Raw genomic sequence first — 12454 nt, forward strand, 5'->3', positions numbered from 1 at the left:
TAGTGTCCTTGGGAGAGCACATCAAGTCTGTGTGTTAGTCCTAGTGTCAACTGCCCTTTGCCGGCGTCTCTTTGACCTACTGGACAATTGCACTCTTATGTTTGCCTGAAACAAACCAGGACACTGCTGAGAGCAGAGACATCCAGGCTCAAAGTGCCCAACTCCAGACCCCTAAACCAGTCCCCATACTCCCCTTCCCCCAAGCACACCGAGGGCTCACCCCATGGGCACGTGAAACCCCCACCCCCAGCCAGCCTGGGAACAAGACCAGCAGCAGCACGGCCAGCTGGAGAAGCCAGGAGGAATGCCAGCGTGCTGCTGCCAGGGGAGGCAAGGCCAGGGAGGGACAGACGGACACTCAGCAGACCCTCCTGTGCTGCAGCTCTGCCTGCAGAGGAGGCTGCTCATGCTCAGTGCAGGTGATCTGTGCTCATCTCAAGCAAGGAGAGACCTCTCAAAGGCAGGGCACTGGTCACTGGAGGATTTGCAGCTCCAAAAGATCAACTAGGATAAAACCTGAGAGGACCAGAATGATGATGTTGGTGTAGTTCCTGCGCTGAAGTGTGGGAAGGGACTTTATGAAGTTCATTGATTAAATATTGATCCCCCACTGCAATATTCTAGGAGTCTCAGTCTTCAGTACACACCTGACCACCTACTACCATGAAACCAGCCTCTGCTCTACCACAGGTATCTGCAAGCACAGGCTACAGAAAAAGTCTTGCCTTTCGGGTAGCCCCTGCCTTGGTCTTCCTTTTCAAATATCCAATCATAAATGCCATTCTCTAAAGCATTTTCTACTCATTTCTGGAGAAACAGAGAGACCCACCCTGCCAGATGCTATCAGCCATCGGATGTACCAGCTGTAGAAGACCCCTCTGGCAACCCCACTTGCATGTCCCTACTGCCAGACCCTCCCGGTGTCAAGAGCCTGCAGATGTGTCCTGCCACACGCTGCCCTCTGTTGTTGCGCTCCTCAGTGCCTCCAAGCCCTCTCTCCTTCTCTCCTGTCTGTGTGCCAGCTGCGGTCAGAGCCCCCAGCCCTGCTGCGCTGTGCAGAGGAGCTGCTCCTGGGCACATCTGTCTCTCAGCAGCACTGTCCTCTTGCCAGGAGCTCCCCTTGTGCCCAGGAGCCCGGCCCAGCTCAGCAGCGCAGCACCCGACCATGGCATCGCTTGCTCTGTGCCCTTGGGCTCCCTCGAGGAGTCCCCAAGGCCTCAAGGCTGACAGCTCCCCACGGCAGCAGGGTCTCTGCTGGGGTGTGGTGCCTGAATTAGACTGAAGTCTTCGCTGACTGTTCCTTGCTGAACTTGGGAGAGACTGATTTTAGAAGTGTGATTTATGCTATTTAAGTTTGATTGTCCATCGTGAGTAAAATGATTCCCTCCCTTAACTCCTATTGTGTTCCCACTGCATGGCACGATACCTTAGCCACAACTACCAGGGATCATTTTACCCCTCTGAATGTGTCCTAACAAGAGAGGGGGGACCTGAATGCTCTAAAAGGTTTTCCATGAAGGGAACTGGACACTAAGACACCGTTTGTTGAGTTTTCCCAGCAATCCAAATGGAAGATCCTCTACTGATACACAAATCTCTTCTTCCTCTCTCACATGACCAGCACGGTGACTGGGATGTGGAACACCCTCTACACTGTTCTGGTGCCTGCCACCAAACACCTGCAGATGCCGTGCTTCCTTCTGGGGACCATGCTCCATGGTCAGCCCTGGGCGGTATGTCATCCCTGTTCTCTGCAAGGCTCGAGTAGTGGAAGGTCTGGTTCCAGAAGGCAGCTTTACCTAAACCAGGGGAATTTCTCTCATGTACAGGAATTATTTCTTCTCCTCCCAGCTGTTGTTCTGTGACCCCAGTGTCGTGGACACCTTCTGTGGTTTTGCACCATTGCTGGAGCTGTCCTGCAGTGCCACGGTGATACTCACAGTCTTTGCTTTCATAACCTACATTTTGGATCCAATCTTCCTCTTCCCTCTCATGCAGTTTTCAGGTGTGTGTGTGTCCTGTATTGGCAGGCCAAGGCCTTATCTACCTGCTCTTCTGTCCTCACAAGTGTCACTGTTTTCTATGATACTGCCATTGCTGTCTGTGAGAAGCCCAAATACAGCCCTCCTCAGAGATCTTAATGAAGCCCTTTCCTAAACCACCATCCTCCCAGTCAGACCTCAGGTTGCCTAGAGGTGGTATGGGAAGGGTGAGAGAAGTTCAAGCGGATTAGCAGATGTCATCATAAGACCTATCTCGAAGACCTTGGAAAGGACAGATGGATCAAAGACATTCCTCAGAACTTGGAAATGACAGATGTCAAACTCATCTGCTAATAGGAGGGCAAGCAGAAGGATGATAAAACATAACCAAGGAATAAAAAGCCAGCCTTAGCCTTAGCCCCCAAACCAGACCTAAACTGAAGTCCTCAAAGCTTGCCCTTATCCTAAATCTTGAGCAGGATCCTTGAGCAAAACACCAATCCCTCCCTCGCTGCTTTGCCATTCCCTTGACCCTGGAGGGTGCCCTCTAATCCCTAAACATTAACCTGATCATCTAACCCCCAAAGCCCTCCAGCATGCACACAGCACATCTCAGCTTCAACCCCACTCCTATTCCTAACTTCAGCTTCTTGTCCCCTTGGGGCAGGGCAGGGACTGTGAGGTCCTGCAGCAGTCCCATGGCATTGGAAGAGGCATGTGAGGTGACAGGTATATGATCAGATCAGAGGCCACAAGGAGGAGCTGGCTGGGAATGCTGGGATGAGGTCAGATGTGCCTCAGGATCTGGTGGGCCTGCAGGAGGCAACGGTTGTGAAGGAGGCTGGGAGGTCACTTCTGTCTCTGGAGCTGACGGACCAGCAGGAGGAATGCGGCACAGATAGGGATTGTAAACGGCAGAAGCATGCACTTGGAATTGAAGATGATGGTGAGGCACCTTCTGTTCCGGTCAGGTGAGAGACCACAGGAAGACTGATGGCATGGGAGTCATGCTTGAGGTATAGCTAGTGAGTCCATAGAATAAGAGAATGGCTCCTGTTGGAAGGGACCTTAAAGGTCACCTAGTTCCAACCCCCTGGCCATAAGCAGGGATGCCTCCCATGAGATCAGGTTGCCCAGGGCATCATCTAACCTGCTCTTGAACAGCTCCAGAGATGGGGCATCCACAGCTTCTCTGGGCAACCTGTTCCAGTGCCTCACCTCCCTCTGAGTGAAGAGTTTCCTCCTAACCTCTAATCTAAATCTCCCCCCTTTTAGCTTAAAACCATTCACCCTTGTCCTATCATTATCTAATTGAGCAAAGAGTCACTCTCCATCTTTTTATAAGCTCCCTTTAAGTACTGAAAGGCCACAAAGAGGTCACCCCGGAGCCTTCTTTCCTCCAGGCTGAACAGCCCCAGCTCTCTCAGTCTTTTTTCATAGGAGACGTGCTCCCGCCCCTTGATCATCTTTGTGGCCCTCCTCTGGATTTGTTCTAACAGACCCACACCCTTCTAGTGCTGGGGGCCCCAGTCCTGGATGCAGGACTCCAAGTGGGGCCTCACAAAGGCAGAGTACAAGGAGTAGAAGTCACCTCCCTCCACCTGCTGGCCACTCCTCTGCTTATGGAGCCCAGGATGCAGTTGGCCTTCTGGGCTACAAGCACAGAATGTACTGTCTCACTGTTGATCTCATTGTCTGTCATAGATAAAGATATTAAACAGCACCAGTCCCAGGACAGACTCCTGAGGTACAACACTTGTCACCAGCCTCCACTTGGACATAGAGCCATTGAGCACCACTCTCTGGGTGTGACATTCAGGCCAACTCCTTATCCACTGAATGGTGCACCCAACAAATGCATATCTCTAATTTGGAGACAAGGATGTCATGTGGGACAGTGTCAATGGTCTTACAGAATTACAAGTAGATGATGTAGGTCTGTCTTCTCTTGTTGTCTGATGTGGTCACTCCATTGTAGAAAGCCAGCACATTGGTCAGGCACAATTTGGACTTTGGTGAAGCCATGCTGGTTGTCTGAGGTCACCGCTTTGTCTTGCATGTGCCTTGACATTGATTCCAGGAGGATCATTTCCATGATCTTGCCAGATCATGGCAAAGGGCACAAAGACCTTTGTGTCCTTTACTCTCCTGAGTACAATACGACTTCCTTCTCAGGAATGGAGTAGCCAACACAGGTGAGACAGATACTATGTGATCACGGATGTCATCAGAAAGCTGATCCCAATAAGATATGGGGAGGTCAGAAGCAGCCTGGACAAGAGACATATGAGATTTTGGTGTGGGAAGACGAGCATGGCCAGCAGAAATTAATGGTTTCATAGAGGTAAAAACATTCCTGCAATGCCAATACTGCAGTAACAATGAATTAAAAAAGCCACATATGGCCCTTAATTATTTGAACCAGTAATTTTAATCCCTAAACCTAAATGCTACTACAACACTCTAAAAGGAATCAATTTTCTCTCTTGATAACCGTAATCCCTTCCCTTAAAACTAACATTAAAATGCTCTATTTAACCCTAGACTCCCTGGCAGATGTAAAACACCCGTAAACCACAGAGCTTGTCCGTACCTCAACCACAGACCTGACAGCACAAGCAGAACAACAAACACTCCTACTAAAACTTTGCTTAATCTCTAACATAGTAAGTGAAAAATAGGTACCGAGGGGGCTAGAGAAAACTTAGCTTTACCTCAGGATCTCATGGCCCAGCAGGAGCAATGTGACTGTGGCAGGGACTGTGAGGTCACTTCTGTCTCTGCACTTGATAGGGCAGCAGCAGGAACGTGTCACGCAAAGGGACTGTGAGGTCACTTGTGTCTGGAGGTGGCAGGTCAGCCTTGCCTTCTCCCTGGGACCTGCACTTTTGGGCTGAAATCTGGCAATATCCCTGCTAGGCCAGCAGAAGGCACCTGCTTGGCATGCTGGCTGGGGGATCCCCTCTGCCTACACACCCAGGAGGACCCAGGAAGAAAGAAGGCCCCCAGATGGGTTGTCCTGTCCCTTCTACTTAAGTCCATGACTGCACAGCAGCAGGCACAAGGCTTGGCTGTGTCTAGCCAAGAAGCTGCAAGGCCAGCAGCAGGCCCCTGGCTTGGAAGCTGCTGCTGAGGTGACTTGTGTCTGCTTGGCTGAGAGGCCGCAAGGAGCCTGCTGGGTTGGGATGCCTACTTGAGGAGTGGTTTCCAACCTGATGGAGCTTTCTGTGGTAGTAGGAAAGAGCAGGAGAGAAAAACTTGCCACAATGTGTGCCCAGGAATGTTGGCAATGGCCATGAGGAGGAAGAAATATCCCTCAAAGGGTCGTGCTGTAGTGCCACAGGTCACCCTCTGATCAGACCATGGCTTTGTGTTTCAAGGAACAGCTGGTGAGGGTTGACAAGACATGGGAGAAAGCAAGGGATGAGAGCAAATTGGTGAACAGAGATGTTTGTCTGCAGACTTCAAGAAAATAGGACAAATTGTGGGACAGCGTAGGAAAAGCTACAGAGGAGAAGGCAGAGGGTGCTGTCAAGAATGGAAGGTCCCAACAGCCCTGAAGGTTTTGTCACCTTGGCTAGAGCTTATGAGGACAGATGTTATACTCGTTGCAGTGGGGCCTCATTGATTCCTTGCAACCCTGTGCAGCACCTCAGAGGTGTCATACCACTGTTCTCATGGCATCACACTGCCCACCACATCCCACAGACCCCAGCAAGACCCTTAAGCCAGATGTGGCAGTGCAGAATCTCCCCTTCCAGAGGCTGAGACCAGACCTTGGCTCTTCTGCATCACCAAAACCAACCAAGACCTTTCTCAGCACAGTGCTTTGCCTGTCTGCAATCATGGACTCCAATTATCTGCCCTAACAAGGCCCTGGGGAGGCTTTGTTAGTAACAGCCCTCAGTGGGGCCCATTAATACTCCAAGTCACTTCAGCTTTTCCTTCTGACTTTACTTGCTCAAACAGTTGCATCATTGTCCTCTCAGTACCTGAACTTCACAGACTCAGCACCAAAATGCACCATGGAACTCATTAAAATGCAGAAACACCTAACATCTCTTTGATAGTTTTCTTCAAGCCTTCATTCCTTTTGCAGCTAATTGCAGAGCTGCAAGATGTAATTAAGGAAGATTTCAAAGAGCAACCAATAAAAAAATTTTCGTGTTTCAAAGGCTGAATTTTGCTGCATTTCAGTTTTGAACATCATTCTCGTATTGCTATTCATCCAAGGTGACTTCTTTGGAGACCTTCATTGGGAGGAAGAGCAGAGTGTGCTGGTCTGACAGCTCCACTGCCAGCAGTGGTCTTTGTCCCTGTCAGTGCAGCCCAGCCCAGCACATGAAACCCTTTCTAAGAGAAGTCAGGGGTGTGTTCAGAAAATAATAAAAGAAAATAAAAATATAAAATAAAATAAAATAAAATAAAATAAAATAAAATAAAATAAAATAAAATAAAATAAAATAAAATAAAATAAGATTCAAATGACCATTGGATCCTGAGAAATTCAGCCTGAATCTCAGTAGACACCTGAACATCCATGGACTCTCTTGGATCGACTGTGGAAAACTGAGGGTGAAAAATAAAGAAAATACATCTTTATTGGCTGTAGCTGTACCCATGAGCTTGGCCTCATTGGGGAAATTGTCCCCTTCCAGACAAAGAAACCTAAATAGAATAAAGTGAAAAGACCTGCCCAGTCAATAGAGTAGGGCAAAGTCCTACTTCCTGTGCTATAGATGCAGAAGGCAAAAAGAATTGCATTGTGCCTGACACTACCCTGGGACGTGTCACCCAGGTCAGGCAACTTTACCTTAGTGCTGACAAGTCCATCACTAAAGCACGCTCCCAAGCTCTACATCTACACCTTGGCTCTCCAGTCGATGACCCAGCTCATGGATGGCAATCAGGGAGTCTCGGTTAGCGTGACGCTGCCTCAGGTGCGCCACCATGGTAGCCATTGGCACCTGCTGTTCTTCAACCCTCAGCAAACCCACAACAGAAGGGTTCTGTGGGAGGCCAAGCAAGGTAGACAACTGTTTCATGTCCTTTGTCTCCAAGGCACCTCTGCCAAAGCCCCACCGGTGGTGTCCTCTTGGAACTTGGAAGTTCCCTCTCCTGAAGCAGTCTATGCCAAGGATGCACATAGCCTCTGGGCCAGTCCCAATGGGGTGCTTTTGCCATTCCTTCCCAGTTAGACTCACTTCAGCCTCCAGTACAGTTAACTTTTGGGATCCCCCTGTCACTCCAGAAATACAGGTGGGTTCTACCTCTTTCTAGCTTGATGGCATTAGGGTACTCTGTGCACCGGTGTCCAGTAGAGCCTGATACATTTGTGGGTGTGATGTGCCAGGCCATTAAATATACCCAGTGCAGTAAACCCGAGTCTCCCTTTCCTCCCTGCCTCCCCCTGTCTGGAAGCAGGACACTTCTAGTCCTGCTCATATTATTCATTACTGTGTCTGGTAGATGGCCCAATGGAAACACGTGCTACCATAGCACAGTAATCCCATGGGGCAGGGGAATGGAGCCGACAGTCAAGGGACACATTTGGGTGGGGAAGGTGGGGTCGGGCCCAGCAGAGACAAGGAGTCAAGGCATTGGGATGGGGGAGGCCAGGAGAAGCAGCCCAAGGGGTGGTGCTGCTTGTGAGGACATGTTTGTGGCAGCAGCCGGAGTGGGCAGCAGCTGTGCGCAGGCGAGGGGAGGCCAGGAAGCGCATGCCAAGAGCACTCCTGCCAGCAGAGCCAAGGCCGGGACCGAGCCCAAGGGCAGAGGCAGGCCCAGGGCAGGGGGCTGCAAGGGCCATGCTGAGCTCCCTGCCCCTGCAGCAGCTGCCCTGGCCCTCGGCCTCCTCTCCCCTGCCCCTGCAGCTCTGGGCTCCCTTGGTGCAGCCCTGGCTCTGCAGCACCAAGCCCTGCTGGAAGCCCTCCCCTGCATGCTGCCACCGCTCCCTGACGCTGCTGTTGCCCTCTGCCAGGCACTGCCCAGCCCAGCCCAGCCCCTGCCCACCTCTCCCCAGCTCCCTACCCTTACCTGCTCACCCTTTTGACCCTTTCAACTGAAGGCCTCTGAGACCTTCGCACTGTGACCCAGCTGTGTGCCCTGACATTGCAGAGCTCCCATCAGCAAATCCATCCTTTGACTTAGCTTTACTGTGAAGATCCACTCACTGCCCACCCAACACAAGGCACACAGTGTCCCAGGATAACCCTTAGGATATTCTGGTGGCTCCCAATACATCCTTGATGCCACCAGTCCTGTCAAGTTTCAAACCCAGGAAGCTGCTTCTTGACTGGTCATGTTCTCCAGGGGCACTGGGCATCCACCAGTGATGACTCAGTCCAGCCCTGACTCCCTCACCCAAAACCTGGTTCCCCCATGCCCCTGTGTCCAGGTGGAACCCCAGTACAAGACCACGACCTTCAGTCTGGTACTCCCTGATTATCTTCTGCAATCCAGTTTGGGAGCCCTGAGCACTGGGCAACTTCCTTTTACTATCAAGATACTACAACAAAGGCCAGGTGTCATTTAGGGATAAACACATTCAGAGATAGCCTCTGGCTCATGCAGAGAACTGGTTATCTGGAAAAGAGGAATGAAAGCACACATTTAACAGCAAGCAGAATTTTAAAGAATGCTCTACCCAAAGGTCAGAAATTGCCTGAGATTAACTTGAATAAAACTAGAAAAGTGAGATACCAATTTATTGCTAAATAAATATAATCAGTTTCTTCAGTGTGGCTTTCAGCTCCTGGTTCCTCATGCTGTAGATGAGGGGGTTCAGTGCTGGAGGCAGCACCGAGTACAGAAATGACACCACCAGGTCCAGGGATGGAGAGGAAATGGAGGGCGGCTTTAGGTAGGCAAACAAGACAGTGCTGATAAACAGGGAGACCACAGCCAGGTGAGGGAGGCACGTGGAAAAGGCTTTGTGTCGGCCCTGAGAAGAGGGCATCCTCAGCACTGCCCTGAAGATCTGCACATAGGACACCACAATGAAAACAAAACAACCAAATGCTAAAGAAACACTAAAGACAAGTGCCCCAACTTCCCTGAGGTAGGCATCTGAGCAGGAGAGCTTGAGGATGTGGGGGATTTCACAGAAGAACTGGTCCACAGCATTGCCATGGCAGAGGGGAAGGGAAAATGTAGTGGCCGTGTGCAGGACAGCATTGAGAAAGCCACTGCCCCAGGCAGCTGCTGCCATCTGGGCACAAGCTCTGCTGCCCATGAGGCTCCCGTAGTGCAGGGGCTTGCAGATGGCAACGTAGCGGTCATAGGCCATGACGGTGAGAAGGGAATACTCTGATGACATCAAAAATACAAAGAGAAAGACCTGTGCAGCACATCCTTGATAGGAGATGGCCCTGTTGTCCCAGAGGGCATTGGCCATGGCTTTGGGCAGAGTGGTGGAGATGCAGCCCACGTCGAGGAGGGCGAGGTTGAGGAGGAAGAAGTACATGGGGGTGTGGAGGCGGTGGTGGCAGGCTACGGCACTGAGGATGAGGCCGTTGCCCAGGAGGGCAGCCAGGTAGATGCCCAGGAAGAGCGCGAAGTGCAGGAGCTGCAGCTCGCGCGTGTCTGCAAATGCCAGCAGGAGGAACTCGCTCACTGAGCTGATGTTGGGCATTTGCTTTGGACATGGAGACTGCAAAATGAGAAACAAATATACATATATAGAGTCTTATGATTAATGTCTTTGACTAAAATTCAGTAAATTCCCAGTGAAAGCCTTACATTCCCTGTTTCCAAGAGCACCTTTGTCTATCTCCCTGTCTGGAGCCCTGCTTTGTATTTGCTGAGTGTCCTGTACACAGCAGCCACTTCTGCCCATCAGCCCCCAGTGGGACACATGCTCCACTGCACTGACAAATGTCATTGCTGTGGGGGCAAAGCTCAGCCAGAGGGCACATCCAGGAGGGCTGCTCTGTCCATCCCCTGGTGCCCAGCTGTTGGCTCCTTGCACCACTCACCTTGGGGATGGATGCACACAGAGGCTGTGTTGAAAAACCACATTCCCTTGTCTGCAGGTCCTAAAGAAGAGCTCAGAAAAACCCTGGTGCAGTGTGTAAGCAGAGTGAAAAGAAGGGATATTCTCACGTTCATCACTAATCTGTTTGTGTCTCAGTTCAATGCAATAGGAAGCTCAGTCACCAGTGCAAATCCAGCTACCCCATTAACATCGAGCCTGCCCCACAATCAGAGCAGGAAGAGGTTGGCAGAGAGTGCAGAAAGTGCCTTCTCTTTTCAGGCAGCCCCTGCACTGCCCTTCCTTTGCCCAAGCCCCTGGGCTCCCAGGCAGGCTGAGTGCAGGGACCCTGCTCTGCACCACAGCCCTGGGCAGCCCTTCCTGCACCCCCGGCTTCTCCTTCCTCCAGGGACTGCAGCTGCATTGCCCTCCAGCCAGACACTTACCGGGTGCAGGGCTGGGAAGTGTTCTCCCCCAGTGAGCTCTGTGCATCCTGCCACTTCTGCATGCCTTTAAGCACACTGTCTCTGCAGGCAGTGCCCCCAGCCCTGCTGCGCTGTGCAGAGGAGCTGCTCCTGGCCACAGCTGTCTCTCTGCACCAGGACCCTCTTGCCACGAGCTCTCTCTGTCCCATGAGCCTGGCCCAGCTCAGCAGCACAGCACCAGCCCAAGGCACTGCAATCACCCCTCTGGGGGCTTTGCTGATGAGCCCACGAACCTCAGGCACTCGGAGACAATTGAAGACAGCTCTCCAGAAGTCCAAGTCAGAGGCAAGTTTCCTGCAGTGTCCCCCTGAGGGCCAGCACTCACACAGCCTCCCTTGGAGCTCGTTAGAGCAGAACCCTGGAGGCAGTGAGGACAAGGAGACAAAGGCAGTGTGAAGGTGACACTGATGTGTAGGAAACATGGATGTGTTTCACCAAGCACAAGGGTCAGGCCTTGTCCCTTGGCCCATAGGAAAGGAGATCCTTTCCCTTGACAGGTTGCTCAGGGCTCTTTGTTGGGCAGTAGGAGATGGGGATGTGCATGGTCAAGTGAGGAGAATGGTACGACCCCTGCCTGCTACATGGGTTGGCGAGGAGTTAACTAGGCTCCGTTGCTTTGATGATTAGCAGTCTCCTTATAAGGTTCAGTGGCAGAGACAACAGACATAGCCATGAACACAAATATCTCATAAGGCAGCTCTGTAGGAAGCTGGCCTGGTTCCTGGTGAGCAGGCACCACTGCTCGTATGGCATCCCTCGTGGTGCCTAAGACCCTCCTCAACCTGCACACTGCTCACTCAGCAGGGTCCCAGTCTGCCCCCATGTGTGGGGTTCCTCTTCCTTTGCTGCATGACTGGGCTCTTCTTCTTGTAAATGTCAAGAGGTTTCTCAAGGCAAAATCCTTCAGTTTCTAAAGATTCCCCCACACTGATGCTCCATTCTGTCAGCCATTCATGGCTGCAAGCAGACAGTTCAACCTTTGTGTCATTGTGCTATCTCTGAGAAGACAGCAGCATCAGGAGCTGCAGGAAAGTTTGGATAATACAGGAGTAACCAATTGAATGGAATTGCAGCACAGAGTCACTGAAGGTAGGGGATGGAAGGCTGCCAGGTTCCACCTCTTCTGTGCTTCCTTCTCATGCATGCTGTCAGTTTGTCTGAAGCAGTGTCCAAAATGTTTGGGGCTCTGCAGGTGAAAATTGGAAGGGCCAAAGACAAGGTGGAGCTCAATCTGTATATAACTCTCAAAGACAAACACTGCTGAAAGAAATACTTTAAAAAAGGAGGATTAAGGAGAATCATCATCCTTTATTGGATGTGGGGGAAATCTGGTAAGGATCTCGAGATAAGGTAAAGGCTGAGGTACTTAGTTCATTCTTTACCTCTGACTCTACCAGCAAGACCAGTTGTTGCTCTGGACATTTCTTCCTCCTCATGGACAGTGCCAACATTCCAGGGCACGCTTCATGGGTTTTCCTTCTCCCCTTCTCTTTCCTACTACCAAAGTAAACTCCATCAGGGTGGAAACCACTCCTGAAGTAGGCATCCCAACCCAGCAGGCTCCTTGTGGCCTCTCAGCCAAGCAGACACAAGTCACCTCAGCAGCAGCTTCCAAGCCAGGGGCCTGCTGCTGGCCTTGCAGCGTCTTGGCTAGACACGGCCAAGCCTTGTGCCTGCTGCTGTGCAGTCATGGACTCAAGCAGAAGGGACAGGACAACCCATCTGGGGGCCTTCTTTCTGTCTGGGTCCTCCTGGGTCTGGAGGCAGAGGGGATCCCCCAGTCAGCATGCCAAGCAGGTGCCTTCTGCTGGCCTAGCAGGGCCACTGCCAGATGTCAGCCCAAAAATGCAGCTCCCAAGGAGAAGGCAAGGCTGACCTGCCACCTCCAGACACAAGTGACCTCCCAGTCCCTTTGCGTGACACGTTCCTGCTGCTGCCCTATCAAGTGCAGAGACAGAAGTGACCTCACATTCACTGCCACAGTCACATTCCTCCTGCTGTGGCTGGAGATGCTG

General features: G+C 51.5%; 1 protein-coding gene across 1 annotated transcript; it reads right to left on the reverse strand.

Moving 5' to 3' along the window:
- Positions 1 to 8694: 8694 nt before the first annotated feature.
- On the reverse strand, positions 8695 to 9615 carry LOC311216279 (olfactory receptor 14J1-like; the record flags this gene model as incomplete). Its single annotated transcript, XM_084297826.1, has 1 exon — positions 8695 to 9615. The coding sequence occupies one exon, from the start codon at positions 9613 to 9615 to the stop codon at positions 8695 to 8697; it is 921 nt and encodes a 306-aa protein (XP_084153952.1).
- Between the last annotated feature and the right edge of the window lie 2839 nt (positions 9616 to 12454).

This window comes from Netta rufina, assembly GCF_964035555.1.
Source record: "Netta rufina genome assembly, chromosome: 18".
In the NCBI taxonomy this organism is placed as follows: Eukaryota; Metazoa; Chordata; class Aves; order Anseriformes; family Anatidae; genus Netta; species Netta rufina.